We start from the raw sequence: 16,217 nt of genomic DNA on the forward strand, positions 1-16,217 counted from the left end.
CGCAGGCCCGAACGCTGTGCGCGGAAGCCCCGCCCGCAGCAGCGGCTGGCGACTGAGGGCGACCCGGCGGGGGGGAGCCGCGCGCGCGCGTGTCGCGGGGGGACCGGGGCCGCGGGGGCGGGGAGAGAAGGGGGGTCTCCGCGCCGTCTGACGGCCGCCCGCCTTTCCCTTCGCAGCGTCGCCCGACGACCCGCCGCGGCTCTCGGAGGACCCCAGCGGGCTCCTCCCGCGGCCGGACCCGCTCTCCAGCCTGGCCGCGGCCTATGGGAGCAGCCTGGCCTGGCGGGGGAGGGCGCTGGTGGGTGCCGGGCCGGCGCCGAGCATCTGTCGAGCATGTGCAGAGCGCCGCCCGCTCGTCTGACCCGGGTCTCCCCGCAGGTGGAACGACTGGTGCCGCTGCGCCGCCTACAGTCCTACTTCGCGGTGGATACGCGGTACGTGGGGCAGAAAATGGCGCGGCTACTCTTCCCTTCGGGCACCAGGTGAGCGTGCGGGGGTGGCGGCGGCAAGGGGAGTCTTCCCGCACCCCCTTCCCTGCCCCGCCCCTCCCTCCCTCCCTCTGTCTCTCTCGGCAGGACTGGCAGGTGCGCTACCTGCGGGGACCCCCCCCCCGTGACACCCCGCTCCGACGTCAACGTCCCCGACCTCTACATTCCAGGTAGGGCCCGGGCGGGGGGGGGAGGGGCAGAAGCCGGTGCTGCAGGGTGGCCCCCTTCCTCCTCCTCCTCTTCCTTCCTCAGCAGCCATGGCCTTCATCACCTACCTGCTGGTGGCCGGGCTGGCGCTGGGGACGCAGAATCGGTGAGACCAGTGGGGACACCTGAGCCAACCCGGCCCCCTCCCTTTGCCCAGAGCCCCCTCCCCACTCGCTGCTGCTTGCAGGTTCTCCCTTGACCTGTTGAGCTTGTTGGCGAGCTCGGCCCTGGTGTGGCTCATTGTGGAGGTGCTGGCCGTTCTGCTCGGCCTCTACCTTGTGGCCGTCAACAGCGAGCTGACCCCACTCGACCTGGTCACCTTCTCAGGCTACAAATACGTAGGGTGAGGAGCTTGGGACCCCTTGCATCCTAGGGGGTGGACCGGATGCGTAGCGGGGCTGACCCTCCCATCTTTTTCTCCTTGCCAGCATGATTGCAGGCCTCTTGGCAGGGCTGGTGTTTGGGAAGACTGGTTATTACACACTGCTCAGCTGGTGCTGTGTCTTACCATCTTTGTCTTTACAGTAAGCTGTGTTCAGGGTGGATGGGTGGCCCTCCCCTCAACTTTTGTGGGTCCTTGGCCACCTGCCTGCACTGACTTTTCCTGGTGGGCTTATCCATCCTCCTTCTCCCAGATCCGTTCACTGCACCTGAAAATCCTGTCAGAGGCAACCAAGGGGTCCCGAGGCAGGATAACCAGAACCAAGTGCGCATGTACCTGACCGTGGCTGTGGCTGTGCTGCAGCCCCTCCTCATGTACTGGCTCACCTCTCACCTCATCTAATGCTGCTTTGCTCAGGCAGCTGCTTTGTGCCCCCAATGCCCACCCACCATTTCGAGCCTGTTGCCTTTCCCAGGCCACCCTGGTTACGCAGAAGGCAGAGCAGAGCAGATGGGCTTCCCTGGCCCTAATTCACAGCTCCCCGGTCCTTCTTTGGAAGGGGCCTGGCAATTTGCACTGCTCTCACCTTGATTTGGCTCAAGATGTCTGCTTATCCTGCCCTTTTCTATCTCGTTCCTGTCCAGCCAGGTCGGTCACTCCTGCAGAGCTGGGAAAAGAGCCTGCTTTCCTGTCTCTTCAGGATATGGAATTACCTGCTTGCCACAAACAAAATAAAGCATGGAAGGCAATGTGGTTGCTCTCTGTCGCTTTGAGAGGAGCACTGGAAGGCATTTCTATCTCCCACGTGCCCTCCACAGGGGGTTGACCTGCTCTGCCATGTGTGGTCCAAAGCGGAATGGTTGTGCCTTCAGCAACTTGGGAAGATGTTTGGAAAAGAGGAACAGTTGGGTCTCTGGTGGCAGGCAAGCCTTCTTTGCAACAGGGACTCCGGTTCCTTCCAGGAAAGCACCAGGGAATAGCAGCCACTTTTGTTGCCTGCGCTGAATGGGCAAAGGGCAGCCTTAGCTGGGCAGGACAAGGACTTGGAGCTGCTGGCGTCCTCTGATGCCTCTGGGCTGGTGCCACAGCCGCACTTCTTGGCCAGTAGCACCCCCCCCCCAGTGCTAAAGCATTCATTGCACACAAGTTTAGTTACTTTTATTCAGAGTCCATTCATTACTAAAAACACAATTATAAGAGTCCCACAAGATTTAGTACAATCAAGTTTTGATTTGTTTTTTTAAAAAGTATAAAAACTCATTTAAAGCTAGTTATGTAGAAGCTTGCTCAGTGAGATGCCTCTGCAGCTGCTCTCGCTGGGGCACTCTTGAAAGTCCCTCAGACTAGAAACACAGCCTTTCCCGGCAAGAAGTGACGCATGCAGTGGAACTGCCGGCAGCCGCAGCCAATGGTGCAATCCAAGGCCTTTGGTTGCCTCAGTGCCAGGGAAGGTCCCCCCCCCTCCAGCTCCTCTGTTTCCTTGCAAAGCCAGAAGAATTAAGGTTTTGGGTGGGCCTATGAGCCAAAGGTGGCCTCATCTGGGAAGGTTTGGGCAAAACCGTCCATACTGGCCACTGCTGAGCCACAACAGCTGCAGCTGGTGGCACTTGATAATCTCAAGAAAGGAGTCTGGCACACTGGAGAGCAAAACTGGGCAGCCTCCACAATGCAAGGGGGAGAGGCACTGCAGGGAAGGTCTTGGGGAAGAGCTGAGCTTAAGGCATGCCCAAAGCCCCCTGCCCAGACAAAGGGGGTGGGACATACTGGCTGTTGGACAGGGTCTTATACCTTGCCTTTCTCCCTTCCTGGCCCCCAGATTGGGGGCTTTTGGCCACTACACCGGCTTAGCCATATTTGGGACACTTGGCACTCCTCGCTGGTGTCCCCAGGGAAATGGGATTTGGCAGGGCCCTTGTGGAAGCTGCTGCAGAAGCACCAGCAGGCACTGTTTTACGCAGCCTGCTCTTCCATCTCCTCCCTGGGAAATGCATGGCTGTGGTGATGTGGTAGACAGCCCAGCGCAGCTTGAGGGAGGCCAGTACCTCTGGATCTTAGGTGAACTGGAGGCATTCTGCAGAAGCACAGGGATGTGAACACCCCAAAAGTGTTTTCCTCCTCCTGAAGAAAAATGGCTTCAGCAGCCCTGCCAGAATCAACATGTGCAGGGCCCAGGCCCACCCACCAGAATTGCCTCTGCTGGACTCTCGGCCAAAGGAATCACCAGTGATTCTGGCTGGGGATTCCCAGCTGCTTTCCCATTGCATTGAGAGGACCCAAGTGGGGCAGGGCTTTGTAAAGACCATTCACCAGAGGAAGGCAAGGGGGGGGGCTGTGGGTCAAGCAAGGAGGAGTCATTGCTAGCTCTGAAGGTGGGGGGTATTGCCTGCAGCTCCTCCTGGACCCCTGTGGAGCAGGAGGATGCATAGCTGAGCCAATTTCCCCCCCCCCCGCTGGAAAGGGTGGCGTTCCCAGGGAAAGGGGAGTTTCCCTAAGAAGGCCGGCAAGGCAAAGCCGCCGCCAGCTGCAGTATTTACATGCTGCTACGGTTCTCACTGAGGCAGCTCTCTCACTCAGAGGCTGTAGGCGTTACTCATCAGGTACTCTTTGTCATCCAGTGTGCTCCACACCGTTCCCACCGACAGCTCCGGGTTCTTCCGGCAGATCTTGACAAAGAAAACCACCATCGAGCCCAGCAGGATGGTCACCAGGATGGCCAGAAGGACTGCAAGGACCACAGCTGGGGAAGAAAAAGAGGCAGTGCGTCAGGCGCAGGGAAGGGAAGGGGTTTTGCCTTCACGAAGGCAGGGGAGCCTCCCTACTTCCCACTTGACTGGCAAGGCAAATGGTATGGCTTGGGCCTCCTTATCCAGAAGGAGAGGTTTTCAACCAAGGGCTTGAGAGAAGGGAACATGCACATGATGGGGTCCCCACCAGGACTGGAGAAGTTGTGGCAGCACAACGTGGGAGTCCTTGATTGTCCAGCAGCCCCTCCTTCCTCAGGAGAACTGCTGTGGAGCTCTTGTGCCAGCAGCACCAAGAACAACTCTGCCAAGATACCCCCAAAAGCCCAGGCCCCTCCTGGATTGAGCTGGCCATAAAGCCAAGCTGCAGCATGAGATCCCCTCTCAGATGAGGATTAGCTACGCACCTCTGGTGGAAAAGCTGAAGGGTTCGGACAGGATGCGAGGATGTGCATCTGTGTCTCCTGGCTCTTCTGTTATCTCTGAGGACAAAGAGAAACCGGTGACAAGTGGCAGGGCACAGGGGAATAAGGGGAGTCCTTGCTGCCCTTTTGGGGGTCGCTGGGGGCCTGCCAGCTGCTCTGGGAAGGGCGGCAGGTGTTACCTCCATCACCTGTACACTGGCTCCAGCAGTGCTCCTCAAAGAGATAGTTGTTCTTGTTGCCACGGCAGCCCCCATAGACGAACATCTTGCACGTCCGGCTCTCTAGGTCGAAGTACCAGCGGTGGAAGGAGGCGCGGCAGGGACCCACCACCCGGGGCGCAGCACAGAATTCTAGGAGGAAAGAGATGGATCAGAGAGCCCCCTGAAGGGAAGAAGACAGTCCAGGGCCCAGAGAAGGAAGGGTCCTCTTACCTCTGAAGCCAGGCCTGTTTTCATAGGCCTCTGGGTGACGTCCGCCTCTTGATGTAGCCACTGGGGAGAAAGCAGAGCTGTTGGCCAGAGGCTGAAGACCAGTGGTCATCCTTGGCAAAAGTTGACTCTTCCCAGCCACTCCCCCCTTCCCAAAGGTCCCAGAGGCCCATCTGCCCCACTCTCCAAAAGGCAGCCATTGTCAACAGAGGATAAGACTTAACTTGCAGGAAGACCTCAAGTGCTCTCTGGCTTTGGAGGCTATAGAAAACAGCCCCTCGCAGAGAATTTGGCCACCGAGGCAGCATTATCAAGGGGCTACAGATTCTCGAAGACCCTGGTCTCCAGCCCACCCAAGCTCTGGGAGCAGTTGCTCGAGCTTCCAATTTCTGACCATTCTTCTAACCTCACACATGAACCCAAGAGCCTTACCTTCAGTGGCTAGCCTACCAGGTACCACTGTTGCCTCTACGCCTCCACCTGGAAGTCAAGACAATTCTGGCATCAGATATCCAGTGTAATGGTCTTCTGGATGCAGACCCACCAAAGGGCTTGGCCTGACCTGGAACTCTCCCTCATGCCCAGACGGAGGAGCCTCGGACAGAATCCCCTGGGGAGATCTCAGCCTCCGTTTGGCTACTGCTCTATGTTAGTGTTAAGATTTAAGCTGCATTCCTGATGGTGACCCAGAGCACATCCCTTGCCAGGAACCAACTGGGGCTGCCAGGTCATGGGAACTCCCACTTCTAGCACAAAGTGCTGTATTGCTCTGAAGGCAGGAGAAACGCTGCAGCTGCTGGCTCTCAAGGCTGAGAATTTGGGTGTAGCGTAAGCCATGAAGCATGAAGGGGAAAAAGGCAGCAGGAGCATTATGCCCCTTGCAGTGGCAGGAGTTCCCGGCCATAGGAAAAAAGGAAAGCAGCAGCAAACATTGTGTTCACAAATACTTTGCCCCAAATCTCTCTGGCAACTCTCTGTGACTTGCTCACTTGTGGGGGGTCTGTGGTGCTCCCTGAACTGGATGGTTTTCTTGCAGACGTTTTATTACCCAACTAGGTAACGTCATCAGTTGCTAGTCTAGCATTAACATCAGATTAGCACTGATGATGTACCTAGTTTGAGTAATGAAATGTCTTCAGGAAAACAACCAAGCTCAGGGAGCACCAAGGATCCTCATTTCAACCCTGAGCTACAAATATTCTCCTTTATTGATGCTCACCTCTGGCACATGTCTGGAAGCAGTCCTGTTCGGAGAAGAAGTTGTTGGCATTGCCTTTGCAACCCCCAAAAATGAATTCCTGGCATGTCTGGCTTGTGGCATTGTACCACCACCGATGGAAGGATGCCCGACAAGGGCCCACCATCTTGGACGAATGGCATAGGTCTGAAAGCAGAGAGAGGTTCATGGGAGGAGGCGCCTCAGAGGCCGGTGACCCCCACAGCTCAAATATTGTTCTAATGGCATTTAGGGCCACTGCCCCGCTTAGCTGCTGCCCACTCAGGGTGCCAAGAGCCTGGGGCCAACTCCCCCGGATTGGTCTGGAAAGGCAAGTCGGATTGTGAACCACCAGAAGTTATGAACAGGATGCTGAACTTGGACCAGCAAGATCCTTCATCCCCTCTGCCTCAGAAGGCTGATCTTGAAGAGATAAATTTGGGATACCTCCTGTGTAAGTCAACTTGCCTTAATAAAGCAGTCACAGTGGTACTTTATCTGGGGGGATAGCATTCAAAACTCAAACTCTGAAACTTTTCCCTTGGCTTTTTTGCAAATGTACACTTTCATGTATTGGTAGGGCCGGCACAGTTGCCCTACATTTTTATTCTCTTATTGAAGATTTAAAGTATTTTCCTAATTCTAGAGTTGATCGTAGGAAACTGTTCTAGTGGAAGGTCCTTATTTGTGCATGTGACCATTTGTCCCAGGAGACTGGAAACAACTTTTTTTTGCAAAAAAACGTTGTTGTGGAGGCGGGGGGGGAATGAGTGGGAAGACCACAGTGTCCTAAGACTCAGGGTTCCACCTCTGGTAAAATTGGCTGGCCGCTCTGCAGAGACGGCTAAGGAAAGGAAGGCTGCCTCCCTGGATCACCTTCCTCGCCCACCAGCATAAGCAGGTCCTACAGCAGTGGTTCTCAACCTGTGGGTCGGGACCCCATTTGGGGTCAAACGACCATTTCACGGGGGTCACCAAACAACGTAGTCCGCCATTCCCCCCCCCCTTTTCCTTAGCTTGGCTACTCCCTTTTATTCTATTGGCTTTTGAAAGCCAATAGAATAGACTCTCTTGAATAGAGTCTAATGTTATTGGCTTTCAAAAGCCAATAGGAATTGTCCAGGCTGTCTCTGCCCTGCTGAGCCCGCCAAAAGTCCCATTCTGCAAACGGTGCTGCACCAGTTGAGTAGTCCTCGACTTACGACTGGTCGGGGGTCGTGGCATTAAAAAGGTTGAGAACCACTGTCCTACAGGATTCTGACCACAGGATGGTCTACTTGTGCCACAGTTGCAGTTTAGATTTTCCAGCAACCTGGCATGGTCCCATTTCCCCATTGTGTAGCTGGGAGATGGAGGGTTTTTGGAGAAAGAAAGCTGAAGCAGGCCAGGCTCAAATGCACCTCTTCTGGCTGATGAACTGCAACACCCTGTTTCCAAGGTCTAAGTCTCAAGTCTTGCAAACAGTGCTGGGCTGATTCCTCTTCACACACACCCCCAGTGACTCACAAAAGAAAATGAGATCAGAACCCCCTAGTTACCTTTTGGAATTGCAGGAAAATAAAATCTGCAGGAGGAGCAATTTCCCCAAAAGTGGGGAAAGGTAACCTATGCACCTGGAAAGAAGAGAGGGCTGTGGTGGTGGTGGGGGGGAGGTATTTAGAGAACAGAGGAGAATCTCATTCCACAACATGTGTTGCTTGGTGTGGGATTTAGGCCTTTTCACTGTGAGATGCATACGAAACCTCTGTCTGTAACCTCACTTGTTTTAGGACAGAGCCCAAATTGAAAAGGGTCCAAATGCACCTTGGATTAATTTGAAAGCCTCCTTAACTTGCATTGAGTTTGAAGCTTCAGGCATACCAATATAACCATGTTATGGCTATAAGATCCTCCAGTTTATGACTGACCTGAAGGAAATTTTGCAAGGAGCTAAGCCAGCCATTTTTCACATGAACAGAATTAGAGATTTTGTGCAGAAACAACTGGGCAGATCGTGAGCTTCAAAAAAGGAAGCCCTTAATTTCCTGCTTTACTCCCCTCTTGCCATATTTGTGGCCCCAGGATCCCATCCAGATTGCTGCTGGCAAGGCCCACCAGAACCTCCCACAGCAAGAGAAAGTGCAGGGAAGAAGCTCAGCTCTTGACTGCAGAGGGAGGATTCTACTTCCTCCTCCTCTTTGGCCTAAGTTTGAGGCCTGCCATGTGGCTACTTGGCCCTTGTAAAAAAAGGCAGCTGACAGCACCCACTGCCCCCCTTTGCTGGTCCAAGGGCACAGAAGCAATGCCAGCAGGGCCAGAGGCTGGACTGGACTGGAGTGGCAGGAGCGATTGCTTAAAGGAAGTCCAGCTGGCACTGGCTTCCTCCAGCAGACCATCACAGGGAGCCAGGTGACTCAGGCACAAGTTGTAGACCTCACCCGAACAGGCTGAACCGGTTCAGGGTTGGTTGGCCCATCCCACCCGATCAGATTTCACTGAACATCCTCCCATCCGTGGGAGTTCATCAGAAGGGCAGGCACCCCCCCCCCCAGCTGGCTCCAGTCCAGGAAGATGCTTTCTTGTGCCCCCAACCCTGCCAGAAGAAAAGAACCCCTAGTGGGGGATTCAGCCAGGACAACACAACCACTGGGTGCCTAAAGCCCCAATGGGTACAAGAGAGGCCTGACGAGAGGTTGCCGTCTCCTGTATCTGGCAACGCCAGCTCTCTAGCAAAGTAGGACAACGTCTGGCAAGCACTCCGGAACGGGCTCCAGAAGCGCATCCAGCCGAGGGGAACTACAAGGCTGGTGCCTGCTTGGCCGGGCAGAAAGGAGGCCCTCATCCCCCAGACCCAGCAGACAAACGTGGCTGGGAAAGACGCGGGGGGGAGGTGGGAGGCGAGGGTTGGCTTTCTCTTCTCCTTCCCGTGCCCCCCCCCCCGGACTTGGGACCCCCGACAACGGGGCAGGAAACATGGGGGGGGGGGCTAAAGCGAGTCGCAGCCGGCCGATCTTTTCGGGTGGGGCACGTCAAGACCAGCCTGCGCTGTAGAGACCTGACGTAGCGCCCTAGAGAGGGACAGGGCGTTGGCACCGGTCCGGATACAGCGCAACGATCCGCAACCAAGACTGGCCACTGTTTTTGAAGTAACAAAGGGACGGGCAGGAGAGCACCACCGGGCCGCGATTTCTTACCGGGCAGCGTCTCTGCGGCCGCCAGCGCAGCGGCCAACGTGATCAACAGCGCCAAACTCTTCTCTCGCCTCATCGTGCCGCCCTCCCGGACAAAGCTGCCCGCTGGGCCGCAACTGCCGCCGAACCCCGCAGGTGAGCCACGCCCATCGCATTCCGGGCGCCAATCACGGGGGCCGACGTCTGTCGCCGTCGCACCTGTCTGGAGGGCGGGTAGGGCAGCCCACCTATTTTGCATAGGCTGCGTAGCAAACACGTGACGGTGGAACTCCCCACCGGTTGCAAAGTGGGAAAGTCCCGGATGGAGAAACCTGCAAGGTGAAGGCGGAAGATTCGGCAGGTGCAGTCGGGGCGGGACTACGGTCAGGTCCGCTGCTCCTGGTTCCCTCTCCCGCCGCACAGGACCCTCGCGGGATGCTTAGTTCTGGGATGGCTTCTGTGGGAACCCTTATCCCCTTTTCGTTTCGCCGCCGCCGCCGGCTTCCATCCTCCGACTTGGGAAGAGGGTGCTGCGATCGGCCCAGGACCCGGAGTAGAAGCGGGAGCCCCTTTCCCTTCCCCCCTCCATCTTCAGCATTGCAGCCTACCGTTTGCCGAGGCGCCGGTTGTGGGCTCCCCCAGCCCCCTATCGCGCTCGGAAAGCCTCTCTGTTGGAAGCGCGACACGGTCAGGGAGGCCAGCGCTTGCCTTAGCCCCCACCGCGGGGAGACTTCCTGAAGAAGTCATACCTCTTGGGAGGTCCGAGGGGGTCGTTTCACTGAACGTACTTGCATAACGACTTGGCTATTGTAGAACGGCCAAGGCTGGGGACTCGAAGGAAGGGGCCCCTGGGCGTCCCGCTGGGGCCGAGGAACGCTGCGGCCGCGTTCTCAGCCCGAGTCCGAATCAAACGATCCGCGCAGAGCAGCGTGGCTTGCCCTCTCCCCTGCCCTGTCTAGCGGCAGGAACTCGAAGGGGCAAACCCCGACTTTTCCCAGAGGTTGGTCCAGAGGCGGGTGAGGACATTCGAAGGCGAGGACTTCGTAGGCCGGCTTCTTCGGAGAGAAGGGCGGGCTGGCCACACATTAAAAAGGCGGCGGGGGGGAAGGCCTAACAGATGCCGGAATGCCGGGCCCAAATCTTACTAACCGGCGTTACTTCAGAAAACGTTAAAAGGGCGAGGAGGGGGAAGCGGTCAGACGACCGCGCATTGCTGTAAGGCGATTAGAGCCCGAGGTCGCTGAGGCCCCTTCCCGGCAGCAGCACAGAAGGATCAGCTCCGGAAAAGGGAGGCCCGCGAAGTTGTTCGGCTCCTGTCTTCGAGCCTCATCTTTCAGGGAGGTCCGCAAGAATGGCCGGGAGACCGGTGGGGCCCCGCCTCTGGCTCAGAGCAAGACGGCCCCCCACCCCGAGGGAGGGTCTGGAAGCCAGAGCTCCGCCCCGGCTGCTATAAGGCGCGGGAAGCCGGCGGACTCGCCGTCTATTGGGGAACGAGCGATGGCGGCCGATCGGGTGGGGAGGCGCTTGGGGCGTGCGTCGCCGGCCCGCTCTACCGGCCTCGGAGGTAGCCGCGCGGAACGGACAGCCAGCCCAGGCATCCAGAGGCGCCACGCGCGGGTCACGGTTAAGTATGACCGACGGGAGCTGCAGCGGCGCCTTGACACGGAAAAGTGGATCGACGGCCGGCTGGAGGAGCTGTACCGAGGACGGGTGAGGGGGACGCCGGGCTGAGCGAGAGGATTCGCGGTCTTGTCCTTTGGGGGGATGCTTCCGCCCCCCTCCCCCGCGTCCAGACTGCCCGCCTGGGACGGAGCAACTTTTGTGGCCAAAGACAGCTGCGGCCTCGTTCAGTTTCCTGGCCTGGTGGAAGAGAGCCGGCCTTCAGTTCTGAACTGGTTTCTCGAGGCCATGAGGGGGTTAACATTAAGGCTACTTGGGACCCCCTCCCTCCCTCCCTCCCTCCCAACTGCTAGTGCTCCTCGGGGGACTGGGGAGCCATCTGCCTTGTCGGGAGGCACATCTGCGGGGGTTGCCTACCTTTATGGCTGCCAGGAGGCGCTTTGCTTTCATTGCAGCAGCTCACAGCCCTTCCGGTGAGCGGTCTTGGTCCAGCCTTGCATTGAGCAGGGTGGTTGCTGCTAGTTTTGATCAGTGGGATTTTAAGGCTCAGGAGACTGACGGTTGCTGGTGGCTCTGGGCCAGGAGAGGGACTTGTGGCAACTGCCAAGAGGGGAAGCTGCCCTCGGAAATAGAATGGACCGGGGCTGTGGGGTGGGCCTGTCGCCTTTGGTCACCCATTCAGGTGTCTTTCCAGGAACCAGATATTTGTGCCCTGGCCTTTCCTGGGATCTCGAGGACAAATTCAGAAATGCCCTCCTCAATCAATACATGGGAAGACCCTGTGTGGGCTGTGGAGCAGGCAAGACTGAGCAAGAGATCAACTTCCATCAAATTCAGGCTGGAATCCCCAGCTCCAAGGTTCTCTCTGGCCCCAGGGCACCTTGGCTTGGAAATGAGGCCAACCTGGCCAGAGCAGATGGGCTTGCAGAGGAGGGTCCTCCTCGTCCTCCTCTTTCTAGGGAGGAATGTGCATCTCCCGCCTCCGGTTGCTGACATTTCCCCTGCCTAGAAAGGATTCCTCGGGGTGGGGGTGGGGAGCCTGGCCTAGCTATAAAAGAGACATCTCCAATCCTCCCATGAAAGGAGCGAGTTACCATCTGGCTTGCTTTTTTGCCTCCCCAGGGAGTCTGGGAGGGGAGCAGGCCAGCTCTTCTGAGGGAAGCAAGCCCTGGGCAGCGGTAGACTGTTGCTCCCATTCAGGGGCTTCTTGGGGCAAGGAGCAGCAATGGCTGTGACTCTCCTCTTTCCCCCTGCACACTTACAGGGAGGTTGCAGAGAAAGGTTTTTGCACCGGAGACTTTTACAAAGAGACTGGACAGCCATTTGCCTGGAATGCTTGAGCAGAGAGTTGGACTAGAAGACCTCCAAGGTCCCTTCCAGCTCTGTTATTCTGTTAAGGGGTACAGATGGAACCAGGCTCTTCAAACTGGATCAATTACCTATCAGGTGGTGGGAAGATGGGAGCAACAGCCTAAGAGTATTTATGCTCCCAGGAGAAGCAGCAGCTACTGTACTCTCTGGGATGTTGTAGGGTTGAGATGCTCCTCCTCTTGCCTAAAAAGGGGGATGCGGGAGGGCCTGGGTTTTGAAAGCTTTGGAAGCTTTGTCGTTCCAGATGTTTTCGAACTAGGAAATGTGTCACTGAAGAGCTGTGCAAGTCGGAGAGCCTGGGCTATTCTTAAAAAGCCTCCCTCTTGTGAGACCTCATAACTCATGTCTGTACCTCTTGTCTGGGTGCTACCATGTTCCAAGCCCTTTAGCCTGACTTGATTTTGTGGCAGGAAGACAAGATGCCAGATGAAGTCAATATTGACGATCTCCTGGAGATGGACACAGATGAGGAAAGGGCAAAGAAATTACAGGTAAGCTGCCTTCACATTACCAGGTCTGCTGACTCACAAGGCAGGAATCCTGAATTGGCACCCTTGACTGGATCCTATCAGCAAGAGTGGAAGGAAGGCAAAAAAGTTCAGATTTGAGTTTATAAACCCGGCAGGGACAGAGCAAGCAGCGGAGTGTACAGGGGGCTCTTATGCAGATGTGCACAAATTCTGAAGATGTTGCTGCTCTAAGAGGTGAAGCTCTTTTCCTGAACCAAATGATCCTTCATGCTCATTAGCAAAATGCTGATGCTAATTTCTGAGCACTGAGAATGAGGCATAGATTCATCTCACCCCGCACTATTTATTAATAAGCATACCTAATGTGGAGTTAGCCTAGCCCATGCCATTTTGTTAATAAATAGAAATTAGGATCTGAACAGGATAAGAAAAGGGAACTGGGGATCTAAGGGTTCACTACAGAAGAGAAGGCCCAGGGAATCTGAGCCATGGTTTCCTGGTTTAGTTCAAGAATAAAGCTGGGAAAGAGGCTGGAAATGAAAAGGACTGGACGAAAAAATGCTGGATCCCCCATCCTTTGGGGCTGTTCCTCACTGTAACTTTTTTCTAGGGCACCTTGGAGTCATGCCACAACAACATAGAGGTGGGTGTCCATTTTCTGAGCACCAGCAACTGCTGGCTTTGATCTGGGTCCTGTGGAACATATATGCCTGCCAAGGGTAGGGTTTGCTTTCCCCAAGAGATGTCCCACTTCCAGCTGCTGTGTAATAGTTGAGGAAAGGCTCCCTTTCATCCTTTGGGCTCCCCAGCCTTCTTCCCACCCCATGACTCCCTGAGGAGGCTCCCTTGCAATACCTGGGGATCTGGTTGCTCTTGGTCTGATCCTGGGAGTCCCTACTGGAGGGAGATCCCTTTTCTGGCAGGGTTCCCCCAATGCCAGACATCTTCTTCACCTTACTGGAGAAGGATGGTAGGACTCAACCTCCTCCCCCCCCCCCGGACTTCACCAGAGAGTTGCTGGAGAAGCTGAAAGGCCTCCGAACTGAACATGTTCTGCGTCGGACAAGTCCCAGCAGCCAGAGGAACATGGAGCAGGGCCTCAAAGTTCCACAGTGACCGTGATGCTGGCGAGTTGCTGAGCTGCTGGAAGAACTTGCTGCTGTCTCCCTGCCTACACTAGGATGGACTGGCTCCATGGTCTGCAGGGCGCTGGCCTCAACCACCTCCACCCTGCTGGGGAGGTCTCCCTGGCCCTTTTGAACTTCTCCCCTTTCTGGTGGATGATGGGCTCTGCTGGGCCCCCTCCCCACAATAAAGTGCTCTGTCCCCCAGAAGCTCAACTGTTGCCTCTGCCAGAGGGGTGGGGGAGATGGAGCCTTATGATGATTGGGACCCTTGTGGAGGAGAACTTGGCCAGGATCGGGTTTGCCCCCTGTGAAGCTCTCTGTACATTTGTGGCCATCACCCAAAAGCTGCGTCTGTGTTTGCATGCTCTTGGCTAGGTTTTCTCTGGCTGGGCACATTTGGCACAGTCTGCCTGATTGTCCAGGGCCATGAAAATTCAGAAATGGCTTCCTTGGCCAATCCATTCCTCAGCAGTCACCCTGTAGCTGGTGGTGAAGGCAACAGGCTATACTCGTCTCACAGGGGTGATCCCAGCCAGCCTTTCCCCATTTCAGATAACCCCTTCAGTCAGAGGCCTCCTGCCTCCTCCCCTCCCAGCTGGGACCCAGAGGGGGATTGTTACTTTCTGGGTTAGAAGCTGCTTCAGGAGACCAAGAGCACTTTGCACTTCCTTGCCTGGAGGTCTGCATGGTCCGCCAGCAGGTGGGGGGATCCCACATGTTCAGTCCACCTGCCTGCAACTGGGCCTGTGGCAGCCCACTCAGTCCAGTCCTCCCTCGAGCTTCTGGATCCCCTAGCATTATCTGGCTATAGAAGGCCTTCTCCCAGGCCCCACAGATGTCTGTGCGCATATGGCTCCCCACGTGCCCACCCTTCTTGCCATTACTGTCTCTGCGAGTCAATCTGTGCCAGCTACTGCCTGCCTCAGCCCAAGCAGGGGGGGGGGAATCCTTTCCCCAGGGAAGAGACTTGCAAAGGGAAGCCAGGCCAGGCCCTCCCTCCTCCCATGGCTGGTCCAGCAGACACTGAAGCCAGTGCCCTTATTTGGGAACAGGCAGAAGCTGGAGAGGGGAGGGGCTTGCCAGAGCCCTGGGCGGCCAGCTCAGCTTGGCCCTTCTGGCCTCCTGTGGCCTAGAGATGCCCGCAGCCTCCTCCCCTCCAAGAAAGGGCTTTTTGTTGGCATGAGGGGGAGTGCTGGATAAAGGCAGGAAGGGGAGTGCAGTCTGCATTGGGGGCTCCTTTTCAGGGGCTGCTCTGGCAAATGACTTTTTCCTCAATTCTTCCTCTTCAGAAAGATTATTGAAATTTTGAAAGAGAAATGCTCCTCCCATATAAACCCCCACAGCATACAAAACACAGCCATCTACTTAATGTATGTTAAAATGTTATTCCAAAAAAGAAGCCCAAATTAGGCACAAAACATCAAAACTTTAATCCCAATCTGTATATAATGTTAATTGTATAATGTGCAATCCTAAAGTTAACATTGAATTAACTCACTTCATTGTCTTTTACACTTCATTGTTTTATAGTGAGGTGAATTAATGTTTAGTGTCCAAATACAATGAGATTAAGTTTGTGTGTGTGTGTGTGTATAAATACATTTGGGTCAAACATCATTGTTTAGTTTTGCAGATGTTATGATTTATTCTTATGTGCTCTTGGGCACCCAGAGTTGCTGTGGTGAGAATCAAATAAATAAACGAGTGGCTTGAGCACGTTCAGCATATTCAGGGAAGGATAGATTTAGTTTGTTCCACAGATCAGTCTTGAGCCAAAATAGAACAAAGCCCCAAATCACCAACTGCAGTCTTGGACGTTTGGGCTGTTGCCATTCTCCTGTACTTTGAATGACAGTACTCAGGCTTTTGCCCATGTGTCTCACAGGGCAACAAAGGCCACTGTTACTGGTTGTGAATTGCTCCTGACTCCGGAAGTGAGCAAAGGTGGATCGCATTTTGCAGATGGAACCAGGGACAGCCTGGGGAGCAAGAGTGGAAAGGCTGTTTAGGGTCTGGGATCTTACAGGAAAGGGAAAGCAAGGATCTGGCAAGCCAGGAGAAAACGGATGCGACTGCTCTTGACCACAGGAGCATGAGGAGTCAGCATGACCCTTCCCGTTAAGCCTTTGCCATGACAGGAATGCCACAAGGTCCAGGGTCAGGCAGGGCAGGCTTGGCAAGGCCAGAGCACGGACTTTTAAGTGCCCCTACCACCAGTGCCGGAGAAGTCACCCAACTGGGAGTCTGGAGTAAGAGATACAGAGACTTTCTAAGGGAGCGAAAAGGGAGCCAGGAGGCCAAGCTTTGCCTTGCCATATTAGGCTTATTGGCAGTCTGTAGACAACAGGGAGGCATCGCAGTCCCAAAGGGATCTCTTGCCAAAACTGATTTCAGGTTGATTGGGCCCCAATTAACCTTTGGGATCTGCTTCTCTGAGTTACAGCAGTAATCACCAATTGAAACTGGTAGCTTCCCCTGGCCTATGTACCATGCAGCGAGCCTTTCCCCGGCTTCAAAGCAGGCAACTGGTGCGCTTGGGAAGACCCCTGCCCTTCTGCCAGATGGGGGCCTCTCACCTGCTTAGACTCTAGCA

At 55.6% G+C, this 16,217-nt stretch overlaps 3 protein-coding genes across 5 annotated transcripts; 2 read left to right on the forward strand and 1 right to left on the reverse strand.

The window, feature by feature from the left end:
• Window positions 1-116: 116 nt before the first annotated feature.
• LOC120316386 (protein YIF1B-like) lies at window positions 117-2,722 on the forward strand. Its single transcript, XM_039361914.1, is given in 8 exon segments — window positions 117-482; window positions 576-658; window positions 744-801; window positions 883-1,038; window positions 1,124-1,199; window positions 1,202-1,219; window positions 1,331-1,364; window positions 1,367-2,722. Coding segments are annotated over 8 exon segments (687 nt in total). The 5' UTR covers window positions 117-333; the 3' UTR covers window positions 1,480-2,722.
• SPINT2 (serine peptidase inhibitor, Kunitz type 2) lies at window positions 2,221-9,193 on the reverse strand. Of its 3 annotated transcripts, none has more exons than XM_039361905.1 (7): window positions 9,061-9,193; window positions 5,891-6,055; window positions 5,104-5,151; window positions 4,675-4,734; window positions 4,432-4,593; window positions 4,226-4,300; window positions 2,221-3,814 (listed from the first exon to the last, which is right to left on the reverse strand). In XM_039361905.1, the coding sequence occupies exons 1-7, from the start codon at window positions 9,131-9,133 to the stop codon at window positions 3,648-3,650; spliced, it is 750 nt and encodes a 249-aa protein (XP_039217839.1). In that variant the 5' UTR covers window positions 9,134-9,193; the 3' UTR covers window positions 2,221-3,647. The 3 variants fall into 3 exon arrangements, with proteins under 3 accessions (XP_039217839.1, XP_039217838.1, XP_039217840.1); XM_039361904.1 differs by having other exon boundaries at window positions 4,423-4,593; XM_039361906.1 differs by lacking the exon at window positions 5,104-5,151 and having other exon boundaries at window positions 4,423-4,593.
• A 165-nt stretch (window positions 9,194-9,358) lies between these two features.
• On the forward strand, window positions 9,359-15,241 carry LOC120316390 (protein phosphatase 1 regulatory subunit 14A-like). Its single transcript, XM_039361923.1, has 4 exons — window positions 9,359-10,746; window positions 12,438-12,518; window positions 13,108-13,139; window positions 13,496-15,241. The coding sequence occupies exons 1-4, from the start codon at window positions 10,534-10,536 to the stop codon at window positions 13,611-13,613; spliced, it is 444 nt and encodes a 147-aa protein (XP_039217857.1). The 5' UTR covers window positions 9,359-10,533; the 3' UTR covers window positions 13,614-15,241.
• The last annotated feature ends 976 nt before the right edge of the window (window positions 15,242-16,217 follow it).

Source organism: Crotalus tigris, unplaced genomic scaffold (genome assembly GCF_016545835.1).
Source record: "Crotalus tigris isolate CLP2741 ecotype Arizona unplaced genomic scaffold, ASM1654583v1 scf7180000019364.2947544272:3078424, whole genome shotgun sequence".
Classification (NCBI taxonomy): domain Eukaryota; kingdom Metazoa; phylum Chordata; class Lepidosauria; order Squamata; family Viperidae; genus Crotalus; species Crotalus tigris.